At 36.8% G+C, this 27,185-nt stretch overlaps 2 protein-coding genes across 3 annotated transcripts in view; one reads left to right on the plus strand and one right to left on the minus strand.

The window, feature by feature from the left end:
- The first annotated feature begins 3,691 nt into the window (after positions 1 to 3,691).
- Positions 3,692 to 8,308, plus strand: ngb (neuroglobin). The gene is made up of 5 exons (XM_038291403.1): positions 3,692 to 3,963; positions 4,163 to 4,265; positions 4,625 to 4,733; positions 4,829 to 4,948; positions 6,601 to 8,308. Exons 2-5 carry the CDS (start codon positions 4,165 to 4,167, stop codon positions 6,751 to 6,753), a joined length of 483 nt encoding a protein of 160 aa, XP_038147331.1. The 5' UTR covers positions 3,692 to 3,963; positions 4,163 to 4,164; the 3' UTR covers positions 6,754 to 8,308.
- Positions 8,309 to 20,870: 12,562 nt separating this feature from the next.
- Positions 20,871 to 27,185, minus strand: part of tmem63c (transmembrane protein 63C) — a 62,807-nt gene continuing 56,492 nt past the window's right edge. Inside the window, exons 18-22 of one of the 2 annotated variants that reach the window (XM_038291535.1) lie at positions 26,999 to 27,104; positions 24,373 to 24,540; positions 24,165 to 24,277; positions 24,004 to 24,078; positions 20,871 to 23,245 (exon numbers count right to left, since the gene is read on the minus strand). In XM_038291535.1, the coding sequence (XP_038147463.1) occupies positions 23,015 to 23,245; positions 24,004 to 24,078; positions 24,165 to 24,277; positions 24,373 to 24,540; positions 26,999 to 27,104 (693 nt within the window). In that variant the 3' untranslated portion in view covers positions 20,871 to 23,014. The remainder of the gene's footprint in view (positions 23,246 to 24,003; positions 24,079 to 24,164; positions 24,278 to 24,372; positions 24,541 to 26,998; positions 27,105 to 27,185) is intronic. The other variant, XM_038291534.1, reaches the window with a different exon arrangement.

A 27,185-nucleotide genomic window follows, 5' to 3' on the forward strand; every position in this document is an offset into this window, starting at 1 on the left:
TTTTGGTTTTGAAAAGTCTTGTCAAAAAGCTTGAAGCCTTTAATTTAGAGGATGATGGACATGATGTTACAAGAATAAATATTCAAAAACAGAAGAGAATTACTTTTGTGTCTGAAAATTAACAAGCTTCCAACAGCAAATTTGACAAATGATCAAACTTAACAGCACCCCGTTAGACATTGTTTTTAATTTGTGTTTTATTGTTTAGACACATAAAAACAACAACCGCCTGAGATTGGCTTTTCTTCAATGGATGGTTTATAGTTCTCGGTTATTTCTAGAGCCACCCCGCCAGCTAAATAAACAGTCCTTGCAGTGCATGTGCCTTCACACAGACCAGAGCTGCTGTCGGCTCCAAGCCTGCAAATCCACATCAAATATTCCGTTGCACCGGCCTCTGCTGTACGCTTGTGCTTTGACAGCTGTCTGCCAGGAATCTTAGAGATCATTTTTACTTACAAACCACACGGGGAAGTCTGGATATGTTTCAGAACACAGTCAAGGGGTCATCAGACAGAGCGATTGTGGGCATGACTCCCAGGCCTTTAAGCTGTCCAGGCTTTCACATGATGCAATGCTAACAGAATAATGTTCAAAGCAGGTCTGTTAAAGATAGTGTGAAAAAGACTGGAAGAGAAATGGAAAAAGGCAATTATCAGGTTTATATATTTAAATAGACACAAAGGTGTACTTTTCTTACATCTATATAATGTATAATAATATATAACATATTCTCTGTTGTGAAGCGAAACATGTTCTAAATCATTACAAATAAAAAATTTAAAAGATAATTTGGGGTATAACCTGCAAAATGTAAAGGTGTTTAAGTATATATGCCCCTTGTTTTTGTAAAACACCTTATCAAGAATGACACCTAATGTTTTGGTGTGCTTTGTTGGGATACACAGAAGTAGTGGAGAAAATCCACAAGTAAAGAAAAAAACTATTTACTGAACTTTGTTTCCAAGTTTGAAGATGTTTGCTTCCCATCCAGGAAGCTTTTTTAATTCAAAATGTCAGAAATAGCATTAAGTTCGAGGCTTTATAAAGTGGACCAAAAGCCTTTAACTCAATGCTATTTCTGACATTTTTAATGAAAAAAGATTTCTGGATGGGAAGCAAACATCTTGAAACGTGGAAACAAAGTCCAGTGGATTGTTTTTACTTTTTTGGAATGACTATGACCTGGATGACTAAGAATCTTCACCAGCATAGTGGAGTATATGACAAAGATAACCAGGCTGATGTAAAAAAAAAAGGCCTGAAAATAGATTTAGTAGCTCATTTAGATAACTTTGCAATGCCCCCCAACCCTTTTTTTTCTATACACACTAAATTTTATAGGATTTTTAAAACCACATTATATGCTTAAAATACATTCACACTTTAATTAGCATTGTTTTCTGTCTAACAGAAAGATTGGTGAGGACTGCCACATTTATTTCAAATTGCTACAGCGCAAAATAATGAGACAGAATATTCTAAGGTTAAAACACTTAAGATTACTTCACCCTCAAACAGGTTTAACGATGCCCAGATAATCTTATAGGAATGTCAGAAAATGGAAACCCACACAGGGATTTAACTTAAAGCAAAATCTCAAACATGTGAAGGAAATTATTAAATTACCAAAGTATATTGGACAAGATACAAAAATGGTAAAATTTTTCAGATACCCACAAAGTAGCACATTAATTTGTGCAAATAATTATGTACAGGTCAACAGGTTATGGAACTGTATTCCAGAAATGAACTTGGTGTGTATTGTGTGCATCAGTCCAAGAGCAAAAGCAAAGGGTCTAGTCAAGATTCTGGCTGAAGCTAGTAAGGGTGGACCTTAATGCCATTCAGGGAGGAAGAAGCTATTTCGTAAAACATAAAAAGATAATTTACTGCTTGTAATGTCATAAAGGGACCATCTGCCAGTCCGTCCAACCAATCAACCATCCACCCATCTTCTTCCTCTTATCTGGGGTCTAGTAGCAGCTTCAGTAGGGAGACCCAGAAGTCTCTTTTCCCAGCCACTTGGGCCAGTTCCTCCAGGGGAATCCTAAGGCGTTCCCAGGCCATCAGAGAAAAATAGTCCCTCTAGTGTGTCCTGGGTCTCCCTCTTGGTGTCTTCCAGTTGGGACGTGCCCAGAAAACCTCACCAGGTAGGCGTCCAGGAGGCATCTGACCTTATCAGATGCCTGAGCCACCTCAACTGGCTTTTCTTGACGTGGAGGAGCAGAGGCTCTGAGTCCTCCCTGGATTACTGAGCTCCTCACCCTATCTCAAAGGGAGAGCCCAGACACACAGAGAAAACTGATTTCGGTCACTGGTATCAGGGATCTCGCTCTCTCGGTCATGACCCAAAGCTCATGACCATAGATGAGGGTAGGAACGTAGATTGACCGGTATATCGAGAGCTTTTTGGCCTAGCTCTCTCTTCACCAAAACGGACCAGTTTCATAAAGGGCCATAAAGCTTAATTTTTGAAGAAAAGAAACATTTTGTGGCTTAAGGACAACAATGTAAATATTTTGAAATGATCATGACAAAGTTCTAATATTAGTCCCAAATAAGCATAGGGAGAGCTAAAAAGATGTTGGAAGGCAAAGCAGCCAACAAACCTGACTTAGAAATACCGGTTGTTTCAGGGGAAATGGGCCAAATCTCCTGTAAAACTATTGTGAGAAACTTGTAAGATATTCAAAACATTTAGCCCAAGTCATACAGTTTAACAAGGTAATTCTAGTAATAAACCCTATCAGTTCATCGTTAAAATGTTTTCACAGATCAAACATACTGTGGAGTCAGTTGACCTTAAAGTTTCTACACTGTATGGGTTTTATTTTTTACTGAAGGCTTCATCAGGTTGAAAAAGTTTCAAAACAAGGAAAAACACTTTCAATATCATTGCAAGTGCGTCCCTTCTTTGAAATCTCAAGTATGACATGAAGAAGCTTCAAGGGCTCCATCCTGTCAGGTTGCCATGGGAACCCCGCATCCTTCCTCCCTCTATTTTGTTTTCCCTCAGGGATTATTGTGCACCTCCAATTCCCTGTTGCACGGCAAAAGAAATAGGCCTATCCCTCCCCAACCTGTTAGATAATACCTGACCAGGACTCTGCATCAGTCAAAATGTGTGCTGTAGGAGAGGGAGAGACATTAATTTGAGCTAACCATAGCCTTCAAGCATGTGTTTGGAGGCTGAGAGGAAAGAAACACATCTTATTTAGATTAACGAGAGGCTGCACACTTGGCCGCAGAATGTTATGATCTTGCTGTTTGAGGAGTGGTTCTCTGTAGTAGATGAACAATATAATTTCACCAAGGTGGTGCAATCAGGTCGTTTATTATTGTAGCCATCTAAATTCACACACGTTTCATTTTGTAAATGCATGGGTAGCAAATGTAGGCAGCTGAAGATACATCTCAGAATAGTGGATGAAGGCCTCAAATAGATTTCACCATCTCTAACCCAGCAATTGTCAAGTAAAAACGGCTAACACTGTGTTTTTCTGGTTATTTTGCTTTTCTTCATAATTGTTGTGTAATCTATTCTTATTATTATAATATAAAAAAATCCAGCGGGAAAGTTCTTCTGCATGGAGTCTCTCTGTGTACTTTAGACCTCAGTTCACCTGCAGGAGGAGCTGTGGTTTGCTGCAGCCTCTCTGGAGCTGAAGAGAGAGATCCCTCTGTTTCTCCTTCAGTGGCATGAATAACATCCCCAGTGCTGGAGAGAGAGCATATCAGGAGGCAAATGACGAGGGGAGAGAGATAGCAGGCGGTGTGACAGATAAGAGTGTGGCAGAACTTGCCTCCCTGACAGTACAGTGGGCCGGAGAAAGAAGGAACAATTGGACCTGAGTGTCAGCCTGCAGCCTGCACCACAATCACTCACTCATAATCACAGAAACTGTCATTCCCCAGAGCCTGGCTGCAGCAGGACTTCAGAGACAGCTGACCTCAAAAAAGGTACAGTATGATCATTTCTAATGCTGAGGTTTCCTTATGTTTGACATGGTCAGTATATGTTTCATGGTGGAATAACAGAAGTTTTTTTTGTGTGTGCCTTTTTATCGAAAGATTGTGCCTTTTGTTTTGTTTTTGTTTTTCTTTTTGGGGAGGAGTTATATGTTTGCCCAACAGAGAAGAGTATATCTTGTGCTTGCAGGGATGATGGGAGAGCTGTCAGTGAAAGACAAGGAGCTTATACGAGGCAGCTGGGAGAGCTTGGGAATAAACAAAGTTCCTCATGGTGTCATCATGTTCTCAAGGTAATGTTCAATAATAATGTTAGGGAGAAGAAAAATCTCTGATGTTTCGCTGAGAAATCCTTCTGGTAGTCAGAAGCAAATTAAACCCACCGATGTATCTCTTAATAACTGTGACAATAGAGTTTGTAGTACAGGTATAGAGAAAGAATGAGAGGAGATTTTCTGGTCTCGTTTCCCATGCAGACAGGGACCAGAGGCTTGACTTGTTGCTTGGCGACAGAGTGCAATAATCCACATACTTTGAGACAGCTGAATCAGACTCTAACAGGAGGGACTCATTTTCTGTCTGCATATATTTCTGAACCAATGCCATGTGAATCAGTGCACCTATAGAGCAGTGTGATATTTTTCTGTGGTAGGCTGTTTGAGCTGGACCCTGCACTGCTCAGCCTTTTCCACTACGGTACAAACTGTGATTCCAAACAAGACTGTCTCTCCAGCCCCGAGTTCCTGGACCATGTCACCAAGGTGAGCTCAATATCGCATAATCAGAAAATGGTACCAACACATCTTAACAAGTGAATGTGTTTTTTAGGGCATCTTCTCATTCTTTTTGTTTCCAGGTAATGCTTGTGATCGATGCAGCTGTCAGCCACCTTGATGATCTACACACCTTGGAAGACTTTCTGGTCAATCTTGGGAGAAAGCATCAGGCAGTGGGAGTCAGCACACAGTCATTCACCGTAAGATCAACGCATATCTGCACAGATGCTAAAAAAAATAAAAAACAGAAGAAAAAGAACTTCCAACAAATAAATAAAAGTCTTAATTTGATTCTTCCTTTGAAATACAAATTATTTAATTGACAGGGAACCTTTGTTTCCTTTCTTGAAGTAATATTTTAGGAGAAAATCTAATTTAGTTTCAGTTTGTTTTAATGTTAAAAATAAGAAATTGACCTGATTTGTCATATTCTGATCTCCTTCTCAACTGGAACTAAAGAGAAATAAACTTGTACTTCTTTAATGTTGTAGTGGTTTGCACCTCAGGGCCACCGTAGCATATGGATTGAAATTAACTTTTCCCCCCTACAAAATAATAGGCTTTAGGTTACGCCCCTTTTACACTAAAGGCACTATTTGTGTTGTGGTCTGGAAAGGATTGGGATCTCCCAGATGAGCTCAGTGTCCACAATAAAGAATAATGTTAGCTTTTTTCATCTGAACCTTTCAGAGAAACATTCTCTCTTTTGCAATTATGAATTTTTTTTTAAATAATAAAACAACTACAATTTTTATGTAAATGTAGGCATTTTAAAGCGGAAATCAAATAACCACATGCCTTTTGTACATGATTTGATTCTGATGAGTGAAAGAAGACTAATAAAAAAAATTCCATCCACTACATCTTTTTTTTATGCCACACATGAAAACACAAATTACCTGAGTAAATGCAAAATTCAATTTTTAAATAAAAAATTTCATTTATCACCGGAAAGCATCCATGTAAACTAAACTATAAGCTAATAACTAGATGTGACGCCCTTGGTTGCAATGCCTTTAAACAGGATTTGTACTTTACAGTGAGAAAAGTATTGGCCTACACTCTTATCACCTGTATTGGAGGGTTTTTAATAAAGAATGATTTGGTCAATGTTAAATTACAGCATTCAATCAGATTTAAAGGTATAGTGGAGGATTTCCGAGAAATTTTAAAAAGACCTGCTCTCTTCACTTAAAAAAAATGCACATGCACAACCCTGTACCTGCTCCCAAGAGGGAAGGCCTATTAGCATGCATGAGCCCATTTCTCCTCATACATGCTCTGTTGTAAAGTTGCTGTTTGCATTGCTTGTACAAGCTAACTTTCCAGAAGAAGATTTTCAATTTTTTTCAAATTGTCAGACTCACGACCGGTAAGATAGCTACCTGGGGCCAGCACATTGGATGGCCTTATGTAAACATATCACCAAAATGATTGAAACTTATTTTGATGATCCTACCAGAAAAAGAAGATCCTCCATTATACCTTTAAGTCCAAAGCCAAAGTATGTTAATGTAATTCTTTTGAACTTAAAGACCACATACTGGGCTGGATAATCTCTTCAGGACTTCCTGTTTGAGGGGAGAATTTATGCTTCCATTAGTTACTACAAGTTATCCTGTTTCAGGCTAATAAATATAAAAATGTATCTTTTATTGAATATGTTTATATGTTTCTTTTTGAGATCTTAAAGTCCATTTTATGTTCTCATTCAGATTCTCTTTAGATCTAGCATCACTCAGCCCTATGTTCATAGTGAAAGTCTATCATGGAAAAAGAAAAATGTGTTTATTCTTTGGTAATTTATTAATTAACAAGGGACACAATTATATATATTTTTTCCTTTCTGCAGGATGTAGGAGAGTCTCTTCTCTACATGTTGCAGTGCAGTCTGGGTCAGGCTTACACAGCGCCGCTGCGCCAAGCCTGGCTTAACATGTACAGCATAGTGGTAGCGGTAATGAGCAGAGGATGGGCCAAGAACGGTGAGGACAAGGCTGACTGAGGAGCACAGCGGGAGCTGCTGAGCAGTTGCTGTCAAACCATCAACATGGTTGCCATGGAACAAGGTTGTGTAACAGTGCAGCATCATGTCTTTGGCTGCTGTACATGTGCTCTGTGAGCTGGTTTGTATAACATGGCGAATGTATGGTGTAGTTACACTTTAAAATTAGACCGACCGATTGCAGAGTTTATTTTCTTTGCTGTGGATGTTTAGCTTCCAGTCGACGCTGCTGTACAGCTGTGAGAGTTTGAGTCAGGTGGTCTTCTGAGTCTAGACCTGTAAGATGAAAGCATCTAAAGTCGCTTTGTATATAATGGGTTTGATATATTTACTAAATAAGAGTGACTATAGTGGTCTCTATGTTGTGTCTTATACGAGTTGCACACTTGTGACATATATATATATATATATGTATAGATTGTATAGATAAAGGCATCGCACACTATTCAAACTGTGACTGTTAGTGTGGCCAGCAAAGGCAGCTCTGTATCTATCTGGAACACAGTGATTCTTAACATGTGATTTTACAGGAGAAACTTTAATCACTCTACTCATAACTCTGTGTGTCTGCAGGTTTGATTTATTTATTTTTTATTACACTTGATAGTTGTGGTGTATGATGATTTTATCTGAGTTTTTAGCAACTAAAACAAATCGAGTTTACTAAACCTTTATCAGTGGCAACGGACAAGAACTGTTAACCTTACTCAAAGCTTTCTTCGGTATTCAATGACTGTTAGAGTGTCTTTGCACACATTATTCGATGTAGTTTGTGACACTCTCCTCAGATCGAGGTATGGAGTGTTTCAGTAGACGTTTAATGACTGTTAAACTCTATATTATAGACTGTTATGTGACCTTTGGTGTTTGTCAGGAAAGGGCATACCGGAGCAATTGCAACATTTTTTGCCGGTTCTTTGATAATTGAAATGTTAATGTAATAAGTTGTAGTTGCTTATCATACCAGTGGTTATAAACAGCATTAAACAGTGGTAAATAAATCATTAACATTATCAAACATAACTTTTCTATACAGGACTGAGAGTTACCTAGGCATGGGTCAGTTGACATCTTCATGATTATAAAACTTTTATTAAAATATCACAGGTATAAATGGTCAAAAATGTATTACGTATTCAAATACGCTTTATTAAAAGAGAAAAGTAACAAGCAGTTCTACTGTAGATGAAATAATCTAACATATTGATCATTACAGCCAAAACACAACTTTACTGGTATGTCGATTATGATCAATCGACTCAGTAAGATGTTTAAGATCAACATTTGCTATTTTTCCTCAGACAGTGATATAATGGATGGTTCCTCAACCCCCACACATTCACTGCCCATGCTTTTTGCAACCTCAAATGTAGGTATGGATTTACATAAAAATATAGTTTTTAATGAACGTAAATAGCAATAGTGCAGTTGTATTAAAGGAAAAGTCCGGGCATATTTAGGATTCAAACTTCTGAAAGTACTTTAAATATGAAATTATTACACGCTGTTTAATAGATGATAAGTGTTTTTAATTAAGAGTAATTTCATTTGAATGTGCTTTACCAGAGACATCCATGTTTGTCAAAGAACACTACTGCCGGTACTACTGCCTGTACTACCGGTTTGTGACGTCACAGTGCGGTATCGGCTGTTGATCAAGTCCCAGTGCTGTATCTTGTCTTTGTCACAACGTGCTATTATCTAAGTCCTCTTGAAAACATACTTCTCAAAATGTTGGCTAGATATTATGTGTGTTTTCTCTTGCCAGAAGTTCGATGGCAAATCCTCCCTTTTCAAGTTGGCAATCCAACGACGAACCCATGGTGGATCATGAATCGGAAAGGTGGAATAACTCATTTTTTTTTCACTTTTACCTGATGTATCACTACGTCCAACTGCCATGCATGTGGGCATTGTCAGTTTAACTATAGCTCACACAAATTTCAATAGTGAAGTCCTCTCGAAATCCTAATTCATTGTTGTTGATTGCAGGCGTATCTTGTGGTTTCCATTGATTTTTTTTTGTAAAGCGGGGAGAATGGTACTCGGCTTACCGCACTGTGATGTCACTGCCGGAAGATGTCAGGAGTGAGGTGTTACTATATTTGGGCAAAAATGGCCGTTCCCCGACTTGGTAATCTCAATGAAAATTATTATTTTAATTTTTTTACTGATTAACGCTAAATCCATTAAATCACAGCGAAAGTATTAGTTTTAGGTATAGATAATTATCCATTGATTATTCCTTGCTGACCGGACTTTTCCTTTAAATCATCATAATTGTAAATAAAAACATTAGAAATACATAAATGTGTTTATTTAGAACAAAGAAAATCAATCTGCTCTTGACGCATTATTTGTATCTGATTGAAAAACAGTTATTACACACAACAGTATAAAAGTGGTATTATTAATAAAATGGTTAGGATAAAAAATGGCTATTTATAGTAAATGGAATGATTATATCTTCTTACTTTTATAATTGACTAGAAGCCTTGATTGGCGTTACAGCAGTCAGAGATTTCTTTCAATTGCCGACCAGATTTTTGCATATTTTCTCGTCTTTTGCAATGAACTTCTACACTTTAAAGGTGCAAGGCCCTCTTGCCGGCCTTCTTTTTAAAGGACCTGGTTGGTAGTTGGTACATTGGGGACAAAATTACATTAGGCTTTAAATCTAACAGTTGTATAATGAAGTGATTCTTTTTTTACGGAATGACTATGACCTGGATGACTGAGAATCTTCATCAGCATATAATGAAATGGTGTTATATATTATATTTAATCACTAAATTGTTTCTTTAGGCTGTTTAACCACCATGATTCCCTTTGTCAACATAAGTGTTATCAAAATGATGATAGGTTGTGTTCCCTCTGTTTTTATGTCAAAATTTTTTTTGGCCAGCTGACTTACAATGCACAGGAACAAGTGCAAGAGGGTTAATGACACATTAATTAGCTCCAAACAGCAACAGTCACTGTGCCATTTTTTCTGCCATCTCTATACAAATATTCCAGACCTAATGAAAAGTATAAGATATGAGTTTTTTTTAAACCAGTTTGACCAGTAAAAACTGACACCATTAACTGGCCAGCACCTAAATAAATATTAAAAGAATGGTCAAATTTGTTTTTGTTCTTAGCCACATCATTTGGTATAAGCCCTTTCTTGGCCAGCTGACTGACAGTGCACAGCAACAGACTGCAGTAGGTTGTCGCTGCAGTACTCAGTGTTTCATGCAACCACAGAAAACTCTGGCACTGTCTTTGGCATCTCATTAAGGAGCATTAAACCAGACGATGCATTACAGAGTATATCAGCAATGTTAAAACTGTACTTTTCAAAACTTAGTATAGCTTCTGTAATGGTAAACTTGAGTGGTAGGCTGCGTGGGCCTTAGCTTCAGCTTGACGTGTCCTGAAGTGGTAATAAGAATGAAAAAATGAAATGTCTAGACCTACATGACAGGTTGATCTTTTATTAAAGGAGGTCCGGGATGTAGAGGGTTTCGGGGTAATCCACATATAATCAATGCAAAGAGTTTACAGCCACAGGAGACACCTAGACTCAGGCAGGCTTCCACTTCCACACAAAGGCTGCACCTCCTTTATACTGAAAGAACAATCAAAACCTGATCAGACCCATTCTCACCAAAACTTACGTGCATTAATAACATGGCAATGCATCAAAAAACAATACATTTAAATGAGAAATCTGCTGTTGAATTTGTTAGCTAAAACTTTTTGTACCGGTACATATGAACTTTTGAGGAAAAGAAAAATATTGGCCTATGTACAACTTGATACTCATAACTGGCCCATGCCTAGTCCTAACTAATGGGGACGGTTATGTTCTGGTATTATTACTAAACACTAATGCAGATAAACTGGATTTACATGAATTTGAAGGATAAATGTGAGCATATTCTGTTAGCAGCTTTGACACTGTATGTATAACCAAGTTATTTACCTTTATGATGAGAATGCCAAGCAACTGTTCCAGTGGGCCAAGTATTAAACAATCCCACCATTCAACTGTAAATCCAAGCTGCTGACATGTTTGTTATTGTTTTTGTCTGACTTTATATTTAAAAAGTTTATTTTTATATTATTAATTATAATGGTCTTTAGAGAGAGAGAGCGTTATTTTTATTTTCCAGAATATCATGCACTGTTTATTCTTTAGATATGATATCTTTCTTTTTGTAGTTAATGATCCCTACGCCGAAAAAAGACAACTTTAATGTGGTTTCTTTTAGTCCAAATGGCAAAAACAAGACAAAAATGTTGAATTATTATTGCAAATATAAATGAGGGGTTTCCAGTTGAAAAATCTACATAATAGATTGCCAGTTCAGTCTTTTTTTTCTCCAGCCCAAAGTTGTACGGTTTATAAGCTGGCTGTGAAGGTAAGGTATTTTTGGCAAAACTTTTCTTAGTAGGCTTTTTTTTTTACTTAAAGCATTTTTAACCAACCTTACAGACATGTTAAATGTTTTATCTATGTAACTTTTAGTCATGTGCATATATAGGGTGTGTCACTGTCTACCTCATCATAATCAGCTGCTATTGAACTGTGATGACTTCACTTAGTTATCCTTGGACCAAAAAACCACATTGTTATATTTATCAGATTTGGTAAAGGCACGCACTCTTTGTAAAGTGGATATCATCCTGCAGTTTGCAGGAGAACCTGTTATGTGTTTAAATAAAGTGATCTGTGGGTATTTCACAGCGCATTGATGTCAGCGTGTTTCCTTCTGAATCCAAACCTAACTATTTAGCTTTTTACATCAGTCGTGCAATGCTTTATTTGGTTTCCACCGAGAGCCCATTGGAGAGTTACATAACAACCAAAAGCACCAATTGGTTCTTCACCCTTGACTGCAGAGAGGAGGGCGACTTTCGACACATCAGCACACTTAGTCATACAGCTGCATAAAGCCACGTCAAGAATATATATACAGAATGTGAGATTATTTGTATATTTAAAAGTAAGTCATGCTATAGTCAAACAGAAAGAGCGAAAGAGATAGTGAGTTAAACATACACTGAATCATTTCTGTCATACATTGTTTGTCTGGTTGTCTTAAAAGAAAATTCACATCTCTGAGTGTGCTGTCTGTTCTGTTGTTAGAGAGGCATTTGACATGGCCTTAATCTGTCTCCCTGCAGGATCTCTCTCTGCCCCAGTGAGTGCTTACTCCATCCTTGTTGCCTTAATTTAAATGGCATAACAAACAAAGAGGTGGATTTGTTTTATGCTTGACCAGTACGTGATCCATGGATTGCAAATACAAACAAATGTTTGTAAAGTAAAGTGCATCAATTATTCTTGTCTCACAGCTCTTTAGCCTTACCTTTTTGTGAACCAAGGTTGTTTGGAGAAGAGTCTGAAAAGAGACAACACCGTTTATTTTTAGAAAGCCCGCAATGGGTTTTAGATTCAAGGGGTATTGAATGTTGTCATGGCAACTGTTGTAATGATCCTATATATGTGTTTGTGTGAACAGGAATGCAAAGTAATGATTAATCAATCACTCAGACTAAATCATACTGTGATAACGATGGGGACTTTGCTCTAAGTTAATAATTGTGATTTAGTAATGCCACACAAGCCTGAAAGGCAGGAAACACAGCAGTTTATAATGATAGAGCCTAATCGGCCACTGAGATTGTGAAATACAACCTGCTTTATTGTGTGTATTTAAAGTGTGTGGTTCTTTGTCAACAAAACTCAATGTACATTCTCAGGCTGTTCATGTGACTTGGATTCAGACAACTTTTATTGTCATTCTGTATACACAGAGTGTATACAAAACCAAATTTGGTTTTGTACAGCTTTCAGACAATACAGTAAAATTTCCATTCCATTAAGCTTAGCAGTGATCAAATGTAAACGGTGTGGGATAAAAAAAGAACACATAACATAACAAAATGCTGCAGAACAGAACTTTTCAAACATTCTCATTTTCTGAGGCATCCGTCCCATCCATCCATTTTCCATCACCCTTATCCCTGTTGGGGTTGCAAAGGGTGCTGGAGCCTATCTCCAGCTGTTAATGGACAAGAGGCAGGGTACACCCTGGACAGGTCGCCAGTGTTTCCCAAGGCAACACAGAGACAAACAGGACAAACAACCATTCACACCTAAGGAGAGTTTAGAGAAGCCAATTAACCTAACAGTTATGTTTATGGACTGTGGGAGGAAGCCGGAGTACCCTGAGAGAACCCACACATTCACACATGCAAATCCCATGCAGAAAGACCCCAGGCTGGGAATCGAACCTGGAACCTTCTTGCTGCAAGTCAGCAGTGCTACACACTGTGTCACTGTGCAGCCCTTAATTTTTTAAGGCATGCCTTTTTCTGAGGCATATTGATGTCAAAGTTAGGACAACTGATAGTAAATGACTCTTTAAGTCTAGATACTACGCAATATTTTTGACAAAATACGGTGCTTACCTCTAACATTCATCTGTCAAATTCTATTTAATAATTTAGCTACATTATTATCATATTTACGAATAAAAATCTAAAAATTACAACTTACTATCTAGATATTTATGATCGAGCTGTTTTAGCTTTCTATCAAATCAGAGGCAACTCAAGTGATTAAGTTGTATATTAAGCATGATTTAACTATTTCATTATTATAGCCTTAATTTAGGTAGCTCAAGATCTTGATCTGCCTCCCAACAACAACCTTACCCTGTCAGTTAAGGTGTCATGATCAAAGCTACCTACTTAAAAGCACAGACTATCATCACCTCAGACTTGATCATCTCATAATGATGACCTGGGTTGTGGGAATGACTTAAATATTTTGTAATTCTAAATTAATTATGTGTTAATTGTGACTTTGCTACTACCTTTTTTTGCAATTGGAATATTATTATCTTTTAATTATGACTTAACTGTCTTATTGTCTTATTTATTTATCACATAATTATGAATTTCATATATTATGGTATGATATCAGGATAATGAAGATCTTATATTGAGGATATATGAGTATGGTATCTGATCATTCTGTGTTTGGTTTCATTTTAAAGAGTAGACATCTCATAACTGACTGAATTATCTCTTATTATACAGTCATTACTTAATTGTCCGGGTATGATCTTATAATGAAGACTAGGATTTCGGAGATCCTTTAGATCCTAAGGTTATGATACAGGTATATTAAAAATATGACAGGGTAATCTTTTCATCATTTTATCTATGAATTATTGTCTCATAACAGTCACCTTCTCCCTGATATTTAGGGCTAATTGTCCCATAACTATGGCCAGACATACATTATATTCACGTAAGCCCCAATTATAAGTTATCTCTTAAATATCACTTTGATAGCACCAAGTAGAAAGTAAATGTATTAGTAATTCTGACCTAGCAAATTGTGAGTAAGCTATAGTAAGATCATATCTTCATAAAACAAAACTTATATGAAAGAAGCTACCATGGGCCTAGTTTCTTACAGAGATATAGTTTTTATGTTTTTGGAGATTTTGTATGTATGAGGTTGAAGTGTTTTTGGACAGTAACATGGTTTAAACACACTCCTCCAAAAAGTGTTGTGTGTCTTCTGATTAAAATGCTGAAACTGACTTGTATGGGATTGAGTGACAGTATGTCTGCAGCAGGAGGCAGAGGCATTTTCTATTCTGAGCATCTGGGCAGGAGTGAGGTGGGCAGCATTTCCCATAGGAATTCACCTTTTACTGAGTGGTATGCTCTCAGCGGTTGCCAAGGGTGACAGGGGAAATGTCAGAGACTCTCTTTTTCTTTTTTCATGACCTAGTGCAGTGGATCAACAGAGTGTATGGTAAAAGGCATGGATGTGGTGATATCCATCCTCCAAACTCACTTTTTACTGCGGAGAAATTACTGCACACCATTCAGCCTTCAACAGCTGTTCGAATATACATCAAAAGCAATGCAGTATGGTGCTGATACAAGCCGGGGCTTTTAACTCTCCTGTCCAAACTCGGAATTGTTTTTAGGCTTCAATGACTTGTGTGTTTAGAGTAAAGTGTGCAGAGGAATGTCCCAGGGGTAGTTTGCGTGCAGACACACACTTTATAGAAAACACAAAGATAATAGTGTATTCACACAATTAGGTAACCTGTTTTTTTAAATCTGACATTTCATCAAAGTGTGGTAAAATACAAACTTTTGGAACCTTGGCTGGGTTCAGCATGTTTTAGAAAACATGCTGGTTTAGATCATTAATTGCATTGGTAATAAAGACTATTCTTGAGAAATGCATAATTAAAATGTAAATAGCACCAGTTGGAGCTGAAATTGACAGGTACGTTTTGGTAAGCTTTCCATTTCAAATGAAAGCTGTGATCAAGAAACCACATAGGACCAAATCTAATCATGGACCAGTTCCAAACTAATACAACCAAAATTATTTGCTATTAATGTGGTCAACAACTATGCTAACAACTGTTAGCTGTACAAGCTATTTACAATGTCATTAACTGCTCACTTTCAACCTCTGTAGTAATATACTCATTCAAATAGGTTGTAAAGCATATTAAATGACAAAGATATAATGTAAAGTATTTTCTGCTGTTACAATCACATGTTCTGTATACAAGACAGCTATGTTGGATTTAGAAGTCAAGGTTGATGAGAATCATCTGACTTTCCCTGTCAGGTTTTTGAATGTTGAAGACCATATACTTTAATCTTTAATCAATCAACAAGTGACAATGATCTTGTTAGGTTTTATTATTTATACATCATGTGCATTGTTATTTTGTTAGTCAAATTAGACAGAGCAGAAGGCCTTCCTTCACATTGTGGATGTCACGGTGGGTACGGAGGTCATCTAATCAAGACAGCCTTCGTGTCTTTAAGAGTACACAGGATATGGGCACATCTCGGAGCCGGTCTGATAGAGGATGGCTATCTGTAACCCTGAGGCATAGAAGCAAGCTGTACACGGGTCAGGGCATGGATGGCGTGTCAGTTTCTGATATGGACAGCTAAGCATCCACCTGATGCAACACATAGACTCACGGTATAAGAAGCAGGGGATGACCTTCATCGGGGCTCAAACTTTGCCGGACGCTCGCGGACATGATTTTTGAGACCACAGCTGTGCAAGCTCTAAGCATTTTTCTCTGTCCTGTAACGACCTGATCTGGAATAAACCCTGTTACTTTTTTACTCCTGTTTTTATTGTCCTTTTTTATATGGTTTTACCCAGTTTGAGTTAAGAGTAGTAAATAACTTGCTCCCAGGAAAAGAACCGGTGAGGAAGCCCCCGGGGCGCTACAGAATTACTTCCAAGGGGAAAAATCTTCCTCACTTTAACAATCTTTAATATTCCTTTTCTAACATGACAAAAACATCCACATAACAAATAACCACAAAAAATGACTCCAAAAGGCTTGGTGTTGCAATACCAGTCTAAAATGTTTGATAAGATGGGATATATTTGTAAAACTCAGAAGGTAGATACAGAATTATTTCTCGTAATATAAATACTTGAGAACCTTCTGGGACTTTATTGAACTTCAATTGAGAACATTGTTAAATAAATACAATGGGAATTACCAGGGAAGTCCAGGAAAAGCTTTAAATACCCTGTAAATTCTGAAGAAGTCAATTAAAGTTCAAGAAAGGACCTAGTTAGTTCCATGTAAATCTATATTAGGTTACAAAAAGGTCTTTGAAAATATGTGATAGGTTTAAAGTTTCATAAAATCATACAGCTGATTTTCTTAATGTAACTTACAAATTCTAGTAAAGAAACCTGGTAACCTAGAGTAAAGTACCTGGTTAATTTCAATATCATTCATGACAGTTTCAGAACCAATTAGGTCAATAAAGTGAGGTGAGATTGCAAAATATAACCTTGTGGTCTGAACATGTGTCTTGCACACAGGGCTGGGTTGTTTCTCCTTGTTTTCAGTCATTCTATGATAAGCTGCTGGTCATTCACGTCTTTGCAGTAAACCAATGTTTTCTCAAAATGTCAACTTGGTCCTTTTTTTTTTATTCCTCCAAGAAATGAAATACAATGTAAACCAAAGTGAAGGTAAGTAACAGTAGTTTATGGAGCCATCTCATAGAGTAATGAAGCTAAACAAATTTTGATTTTAGATTGCAGACTCCCTGATCCAATAGCCTGACAGATTAATTTTAAATACTTACTTTGCTTCCAAATTTCAATATATTCTTTATTTATGATGGTAAAATAGACATATATGAACATATATGGACATATCTGAAAATCAACAAACTTTCGAGAGTTCAGTTCACCTAAGATGGCATTTAAGAATTTAATGAATCTACAAATGTATGTACTCTGCAAAGAGCTAAGTATATCATATTCATCTCTTCTATTTCATTCAGTTTTTCCAGTGGAGATGATAACTAATGTTCATGAAACTGTCTTTTGGAAAAAACTGAGAATACTTTAAAGATGTCCTCTTTAATGTTTTCTCCAGACAGATTTGGCTCCATCATTCTCTGAACTGACGTGACTGTCAGGTTTTATATTCCGCTATTAAGCATCTTACGAGCCATAAGTAGATCCTTCATAAACCAGGCCGGAATAGATTTTATTTTATGGTAATAATACGTTATCATTTTACTACAGCCTTAACATAAAGTGTTATGTTGTCATGCAACAGAGCAGATGGCAAAATGGAACAGAGTTTTGCCAAATGAATCAAATATGTGGGAACATTTTGACAAAGTAAAGAAGGAACTAATAAAAGCTTTAAACAGCACTTTGCATTGTTTACCATATTCCTAAGACGTTTTCCACACCTGGTGTAATTAACAACTCAAGATTGTGGCTTGCAGCTTTTAAAATCCAAGATGTCTTCACCATCAGTAAATGTCAATAATTCGGTTTATGATTCAAGTAGAGTTATTAATCATTAACCACACGGCAGATATTCGTCTCTGTACATTCAAGTTGTTAGTCAAAGGAAGTACGCTCTGCTCCTTTTAGACAGCTGGTCACTGCTGTATAAATAATCACAGACTGCCACAATAGGCCATGCTTTATTAAACCCAAAAATCTCGATCACATTGTTTTTATGTTTAATAAACTGTGCAAACACTACAAGCTGCTGAAAACAAACACAGAATACATGAAAAAATCAGTAAAAAAAAAGAATTCTTAAGGTAGAGTCTTTGATATTGTTCAGCTCATTAGCTCAGCTTTGATACACTTAGGGGATGTCCAGCAGATGAGCAGTCTAGATGATATACAGCATCTGTAAAATTCAACCAATCAGATTTCACTTAATACATACATCGATTTTCCATCATGCTTTTCCCTGCTGGGGTCGCAAGGGGTGCTGGTACCTATTTCCAGCTGTCAATGGAGGAGAAGCCGGGTACACTATGGACAGGTCGCCAGTCTATCGCAGGGCAACCCAGAGACAAACAGGACAGAAAACCACTCACATACACACACTCATCCCAAGGCGATTTTAGAGAAGCAAGTAGCAACCTGTAGCAACCTAACAGTCATGTTTTTGGACTGTGGGAGGAAGCTGGAGTACCCAGAGATAACCCTTGCATGCACACGGAGAACATGCAAACTCCTTGCAGAAAGACCCCAGGCCAGGAATCGAACCCAGAATGTTCTTGCTGCAACGCAGCAATGCTACCCACAGCGCAGCCCTTACTTAATCCAATAATGAAGAATTACAAATAAACACAATATAGACAGTGGATGTTCCTGCATCTCACAGTGTTGAAAGGCAGGCAGTGACCAAACAGTCTTTGGGTCTGAACCACAATCACTGCAGGAGGGCACACCGGACACAGAGTGCTTAGCCAGGATGGAAACTGGGTGCCATGTTAGTGGATTGATAAGTGAAGATTTAAAAATTCTGCTGGATTTTCAGCTTAGAACTCTTTTGAAGAGGGATGCAGTCCTTTTTGCAAGCAAAAATGGATCACAGTAGCAGAGATTGCACCACATGTAGCATAATGTCCATGTTGCATCTGTCCTTGCATCAGACCGATGTTCAGGGGAAGAGAGAGAAAAGGGGTTTTCTCTGGGGATTTAAAAATGCCTCAGGGGCATGGTTGAGGATGTGATGTCAGGGGGACAAGCTACATCAAAACACAGCCGCAATCTGATACCTCGAATGTTTGTGGTTCTGATCAGAAACAGTCTCAGGAGACTTCCTGGTGTGGCTGATTCTACCAGAGGTCAATGGCAACTATGCAACAATGATGCTGTGAAAGATCTGATAAGGTGAAAAGAAATGTCTACCCTTATTCTTCCAAAGAAACATTATTTCTATGTCAGTTTTAATTTGGTTTATATCTCTAATTTATATCTCTATGTTTTGCCTTATTAGATCTTGAGGATGTTTATCTGTTTTCCATTTGCATTAAAAGGTGTTTAAAGTGGACTGAAGGTTTTATTTCTCCATTTCATGATAATGTTTCTGTGGTTCTGATTTGTAGAGACCTCAGCTTTAACAATCTGCTAGGGCTCTGCTTCAGACAGGAATGTTTCATATATTACTATATAATTAATAATTGTAAATAACAACTACAATTATTACTATATAATCATCTTTATTTTTTGACTGATGTCAGACATGTCAGACATTCGGAAGGTTTTTAATTGGGTGTCTTATCGGAGCTTGCTTCAGTCTTTTTCTAAATCGCCTGGGTAAATTTTTCTGTGTGGCTGAGGTGACATACTGTCAGAAAGTGAAGCTTTATTTTATTTATAGAGAGGTAAATGAGCAGAGGGACTCATTTTCAGTAGTGTGCATGGGTGGTTTTAATCAGAGGGGCCAGCACATCTGTAGAAATGGCTCTGGCCCACCATATTTATTTCAGCCCTAAATCTAGCTGAGAATCTTTGGCAGGACTTGCAAAGAATGTGTAGTGCCCAGATACGCAAAGGTGAAAGAAACTTAAAAGAAAAGGATTACAAGCCTAATTGCACCAAACCTTTGTCCTACAAAATCCTGGGGGCTGATACAAATACATTCTTAAGATTAAGCTTTTTTATTTATACAACACTGTTGCTCTATTGCATAATTCCCACTAAATATGGTAAAGTTGGTGACTGAAACATTACAAAAATATTAAACGTGTAAAGAGGATAAAATTTTTTTTGATCTGTATGGTAAAAAATACATAAAGTTAGACTATAAAAGATGATTAGAATCAAGAAGATGCCATAATTATATTTTAAATAGTGAAGTACAGTATGGAAATATTTCGTTTGTTTGGTTACTATATCTTAGGAGTGGACATTTTGACATTTGTAACTTTTAAAGATTTTTGAGGAACTTTTTACATAAATCAATTAGCACGTAAGAGGAGAAGCTAAACATCTATTGGTTAATAAATGTAATGTTTTTAGGTAAACTGGACCTATTATAAAAGTCTTAGTAGAAGATCACTGCCTGCTACAGAATGCAACACTGAATGGCAAATCAAAGTTTTGTGCTGTTAATTTGTTTTTAAATCCATTCAGTATTATACATGTATTGTAACATTTAAAGATGAAAGGATTTGAAGTCACAGCAGAAGAAATCAGCTTACATTCAGATTCACAAAGCCTGGAAAAACTCAATGAAAACAAACATATACTACACTAAACAACCCATTTAGCACAAAGATGTTTGACAGGAAAATCAGTGCAAATGAAAACAGAAAGGCATGTTTGGGTTGTAATTTTACGGCTTGTATTTGAAACATCACACAAAGCAATTGTAGCACAAGAGCACTGAGGAAACAGGGGTTTTATACAAACAAGTTGATCTAAGAACTTCACTGCAGATGAAGTCTCTCTCTTTTCTAAAAACCTTTGCAGATGGCATTTGTAAACAATTTGTAGAACAGTGTAGGGTTCACACATTTCACATGATTGTATTCTGCCAGAGATTTTCATTAAAATTTGCTGTTATTACATGTGCTTTTATTGTCTTTATTTATACAACTGAAAGAATTATGTCAGCAAATAAGGATTAGTTTTTTTAATGCAGGAAAATAACCCAAACATATTGGTCAATGTGTTAGCAACAAACATCTTGCACCCTCCTCATTTACTTCCACCCCAAATAGCATAAAATGCATTTAAATACTATGTATTGTAATAGCACGATCTTTGGGATTTTGGAAAAATGTTTACTTAAAATTTTTATTTATGTATTCCTTAAGGATAGCGTTTTTTTTTTTTTTTTTTTACAGGGAATATGGCTCCCTATCAGGATGTCCAGTCAATCACTCCACACATTTGTTTGTGGTGGGACAGAAAAGGGGTTTAGTTCCTAAAATACCTCTTAAACATGCTTTGAATTAATTATTTTGCATGTGGTAGTGAGGTGATCTTAAAAGCTTAAAATGGTTGCACTAAATAAAATGCTGAATCAATATCCAAGAACTTATTGAATTCAAACCTTGGAAAGTTGCTGAATAGAAAATGCATCATTTCATTTTAATGGAATTTCTGTGGGTGATACATGATACTAATTTTATAAAGAAAAAATCCTTATGTACGATTTTGTTCAGGTCTAAATTAATGTCTTCAAATGAAGGTTACAGTAAGAAAAATATTTCATTGTAAGATCATGCTACCTCTGTCAAGTTTAATCCAAGGCTTTCTAAAGTGTCTTTACCTGGGATGCCAATAAATGCAAAAGGTGCGGTGTATTGCTAATTTAGCCTGCTGTAATTTGCCTTCTTCTGCACATTGACTCTTTTGTACATACTATTAGGTCTGTTTTTTGTGATTGTCTGTTCATATGACAAGGCTGCACATAATACACAGAGCTCATGATGAATTAAGCCTATGTGATTAAACAAAAAGAGCAAACACGTTCACATTTATAATCATCATTATATTTGAATTTAGCTAATCCAATGTAAACGTAATTTAGTCTTTTAAAAATATAAGCCAGAATGGAGTATTGGATGTACTTTGAGTAAATTTCAATAAATCAGAATATCATTGAAAAGCCTTACTCTTCAAACAATTCAATAGAAAAGGGAAAAATAATAGATTAATTGATTAGACAATTATATGTGCTGTAATCCTTTATTTTCTTCTATCATGGATCACAGCTAATGACAACCTTAAATTCAGTTTTTCAGCAAACTTAAGTACTATGTAAGATCAACAAAAAACTTTTTTTTTTATGTTATAATGTTATTTCATGCCTACATTAGTTTTTGATGGTCTCCAAAAAGAGGGTAAACAACAAAAATATATTACAGAAAAGTTGGATGGAAGGAAAAACTCTTTTAGACAGAAATTAGAAACAAACATTCATCAACAAAATAGACAGAGACATAGGGAAATATTTGACTTTGTGTGCAATGAATCATCATAGGTTAGAGTTTTCGAATTAAATTACTTAAATACAATTTTCTTTTTTACATTATTTCTGCTAATTGGAAATCAATAATTTGATCGCCAAAGTATACTGTATGCAAGAAGTGAAAGCATAAAAAACCCAAACAATTAGATCAGGTACACAGGTTAACAGAGTAAACAATGTAATTTTCTCATTAAGATGAGAAAGTTGAGAACCCACCACCCTCCAATTTAAAGCTTTCACGTGAACAACACCAAAAATACAGTAGCAAAAATAGCAACCTTATATTGAGATAAATTACAATAAGCTTTAGACCATTTCTGCCTCTATGGCAGGACTGTACATATACTACAGTCCATCTGAGAGCCTGACTGCCCTCCGTCTGTCTGCAATCTCATGGCAGATGGCTTCACAAGTCGCTGCCCTCACCCTCAGCCTCACAGAGGAAGCACATATCACCCATGGCCGGGCCGCGCTGTCAGTCTACAGGGGCAAGCCTGCTCTCACCACCCACTGTGATGGGAACTTTCCACTCCGCTAATGTTCCAGTTGCACAGCATGGAGCGTGTCTGTCTGCTAGTGGCTTCAAGCTACATTCCCTCCCTTTTACTTTCAACCTTTTTAACTTGCAAAGGAAGCAATAGGAGATAATTTTCATTTTTTATTAACTGTATATTAGCTTGATCTTGATGTGTTTATGAAGCAAGTTCAGACAAGGTTTTAGGTAGCTGCTTTCTTTTGGAATGCTCTGTCTTAAATAATTCAGCTGTTTCATTAGATTCTTTATGTCCTCACATAAGATCTATCTTGTCTCAATGTCTGATGCAGCCAAATTAGAGCCTGCGGTCAAAATGCAGCATAGCAGCATTTAAAAATCTGTGCTCCGCCACTTCAGGACACATGTAAATTAGATGAAGTGGGAGCTGCTGTCACTGGTAGCCTGTGGGGCTGTCCATGAGCGGGCTGGAACAGTAGGGGTCTGCAGGGTCTCTGAGCTCAGTCTCAAAAGTTTGGGCTTGTTCCTCCTCAGCCACTGCTCCAGCCGCCGGTCCGTGACCTGAACTCTGGGAGCTGGCCATGGCACCGTAGCCTTGGTGAGCCGGGGATGGCATGGGTGTTAAAGCCAGCTCTGGCTCCAACAACACAGATGCAACAAACAGCTGAAGGAAAAAAAACAAAAAACAGGAGGTTATGAATGCGTGCAAAAATTATGATTTGAGAGATTGAGAAGATCAAAACTTGTTTCAAAACATCTTAGAGAGTGTGCTAAGAGCAAAAGGTATTTGAGGCCGGATTGATATAATGTATACAAAGCAAACCTGGAAAAAGTTGCAAAAAGACTTGGGAATTAATAATATTATAATTATTATTTTATGTAATACAGAATAACTTGATAATCTAAATTATTTTGCAAAAACAATTAATTAGATTGATTATTTAAACAATTGTCCTCTAATTTAGTAATCAATTAACTGGGATATAGAGACTCTAAAACATGTTAAATATTGCTATAGATTTGCTATAGAGAGTCTAAAACATTTAGCTGACAGAGCAACTCACTTAGAACAGTAATTATACAAAAATTGTTAAAAATATCTATACATATTTTGCATTTAGGATAAAAAAGCTTGTTTGTCAAGCAGAAAAGTTTTCATTTTCACCTGGTTTGATTGTGAAAAAAAATCTTTAAAAAAACAACCTTTTCTCTCTGATTATTAATCGATTAATCGAAAAACATAATTGACAGATTAATTTAGACTAATCTGAATTAACATCAATCTCTTTAATAATAATTTTAAAAGACAGGATGTTGTGTAACTTCTTATTAGGCTTTTCACAGATGAGTAGCATAGAGCTTTAAAGCTCTACATGACATGATGGAGGAAAACATTTTTGAAAAACAAAATAATTACTGTACATTTGAGGCAGTGGTTGATGTCACTGTGCTCCTGTCTGCATCGGGATACGTTTCTGCAGCTGGCTGATCAGACATCTGAAAAAAGGGTAAATGGATCAAATGAATACTTCTAATTCTGAATTCTGAAATACATAACAGTTATTTTAGATAATTAGGCAGACCTGGTAGCTTGTTGACTTGTCGGGTGTCTTTCGAAGCCATATACGGAAAAGTGAGCAGGCAATACAGCAGATGAGAGAAACGAATGTAAACAAGGTGATGGGATGCATTGGACCTGCAACAGTGCAGAGAAACACAAGCATAGCGTATTTGTATCTTGATTTCGTGGAGAAGGTTCAGCTTTGCCTCAAACAAAAGAGAAATAAGCACCTAATCTGAGAACAGAGAAGAAGAGCAGCCAGAACATGCCGAGGATTGGAGCCACGATGACCTGGCAGGTTGCCGCTCTGTGGATTTTCTGGTTGAGTTTAGTGGGAACATATGCGTAGTAGATGTTATATCGATCAACCATGTGTTTTAAGATCACGTAGAGCAGACCTGGAGGGACGAGTGAAATTAAATTACACTGGGTAATCTCATCTTGCAAAAAAACAAACAGTTAAAGTGAATTTCATCCTTCCATCTTGAGTTAAAAAGATAGCAGCAAACTAGAAAATGAATGGCTAAAAAAATATTACAAAAGAATTGATTTCTACAATCAGATCTTTTCAGAAACATCCCTGCAAAAAACAGAAATATGAGACACTGAAATGGAAAAACATGCCCATTAAACCTAAACATCGTCTGTACATTTTGTTCCAAACAAAACAAGAAAAAAGCCATTAGTCCTATCAACTGCTCCACTGAGCAGCCCTAGTAAAAACAAAAACAATACAAAATATATTAAGCCCAAAACTATTCAAACTATTTAGGTTTAAGGCAAGCTTTTTTATTGATGCTGATTTTTGCACAGCTTCTGTCTTAGTCAGTTAAATAACGAGCTGCTGTCATTGTTTTGCACATCTCTGGGGTTGCTGCTATTTTTTACATATCCATTACTGTAAAAATGTCCACAGCTGTTATTGATTATTTATTCTCCAGATACAGTATTCATATTGTAAAAACACTGTACAGTACAACACTTTATTTGTTTTATTTTCCTGTTATTTTTATACACTTTTCTAAGGTGTCTAAGGTGCTTTTGATGCTGTAAATGGACGATAAAGGGATTTTCTATTCCATTCTATTATATAATTTTATTTTATTTTACCAGCATGCTGCTTTGACTGCAAAGGATGAGGTTTTAAAGTGGTGCAGCCAGACACAGAAAAGCAGCCTTTCCTTTATTAAAATAACAGTGTTTATAAAAATTGCTGCAATATTCAAAGATATTTACCTTTATCATTCTGGAGTTGCATAAATAATTAGGCATACATTTTATCATATAAAAATATGTTTATTTGATGTTTTTACTTGACTGGATGCTTTTTAAAGTCAGCTGCTTCCACTGGTTTTTTTCTCAAAGGTACCAGTGTAAAGGGCCTAATACATTTTTACACAACCCTGCATCGTCTCCTTCTACTTAGTACTAGATGTCCCAGAGATTGTCCCAGAGATGTTTTTGGTCATTTTTTTGGAATAAAACATTTTTGAATAAAAAAATAAAATAAAATCAATGTGTTACTACTAGAACTATATAATGCAATTCCCTGAGTTAGATTAGGAGCCCATCTATGTCAGCATAAATCAAATCTCTGTGTTAAAGGCTGTATTAAACTAAATGCTGAGATGATCGGGAACAGAAAGTGGGCTGAATCCCTCAGGTAAGCTTAAAGTCATAGGGAAGCAGCTGTTCTAACCGTTGCATTCGCAAATTCTCTCGAGTGGTGCCCGACTTTACACAAGGGAATAAAGTGAATGCGATCGGTTGTTTATCAAGGGGGCAGGACAGTTGTGGCGGAAGGTTCGCAAGCAACTTTGGTTGTGGCTGGTTTGTCGGAAGCATCTTGCTAACCAGTTAGCAACTTCGTGCTAGTAGGTTCCCAACGGGAAATTACATTGAGACCAAGTAGCACTAAACTGGTGACTTAGAAATAGGGTGGCCATCTCTATAGCACCAAAAAGGAGGACATTGTGCGACATATCAATAAATTGCTAAGGTGTACATAAGAATCGGGTAAAGTCACATTTATAGCACAATTCTTAGTAGTTTAAAGATGATGCTTGTGTAGCTGAATAGAACAAAATATTAAAGAAATGTAAAAAAGAATTGGTTCCCAGCATTTGTATTCATTTAATACATTGTGGTGTTTAAAAAGTGACAATTTTTTGACATGATTAATTTGTGCGGAACTGCTGCAATTGATCATAAAGCAGTTGTTTGGAAAAGAAGCTTGAGGCGGAGAAAGAGCTATAGAATAGGACAATGCCTGTATGGCATGTAACATATAACGAAACCCCACAGATTTTAAGACAGGATTTTCTTTTTCAATAGAAATTTTCTAAATTTTGTGACAATATGGTCTGATAAAGAGTACATTTATTTACATGTTTAAGCCAAAATGATTTACATTTAAATATGACTTCCCTACGACTTTAAAAAAGGCATTTATAAAGCTAAGAGCAGTGTAAAAAGGGCCAAGAATCTCTAGTTCCTGGAAAACAAATATAGTCTGTAAATCACAGCATTGCACTTTACTAAAGGCTTTTGCTGACAGTATGTAAAGCTTATGTAAAAGCTAATTTTTGTCTTTCATAAATGAAGTTGCTTGGACTAGCGATCAGGCTGCTGAAGCAAACAGAACTTGGTGAGCTCTAGGCTGACACAGGAGTGGAGTGGGCGTCTGGCTTGCAGCTCGCTGTGTCTGGGTGTCTGGGACTACAGCAGCATATTCACACAGTCTGTGTGAGGAGAGCCTGCACATACACATTGACTAAGAGAGAGCCTGGAGGAATGGAAAGGGCTGAAAAAAGAGGGTTGGAGAATGATACAAGTGGGTAATTGCATGTCACTCACCAAAGGGTGTAATGATAGGACATGTGATGCTGTAGGTCATACTGACAGCAAAGATGCACATTGTCCAGGCATATTCCAGGCCAAACTGGAACTCATAAGCTTGACTCTGCACATATAAAAAAGGTTGACCTATGTAGACCTTTAACACTTAAACAGAAGCATTAAACATAAAAACAAATAGAAGAAA

This window comes from Cyprinodon tularosa, unplaced genomic scaffold, assembly GCF_016077235.1.
Source record: "Cyprinodon tularosa strain WSP-4 unplaced genomic scaffold, ASM1607723v1 ctg3, whole genome shotgun sequence".
In the NCBI taxonomy this organism is placed as follows: domain Eukaryota; kingdom Metazoa; phylum Chordata; class Actinopteri; order Cyprinodontiformes; family Cyprinodontidae; genus Cyprinodon; species Cyprinodon tularosa.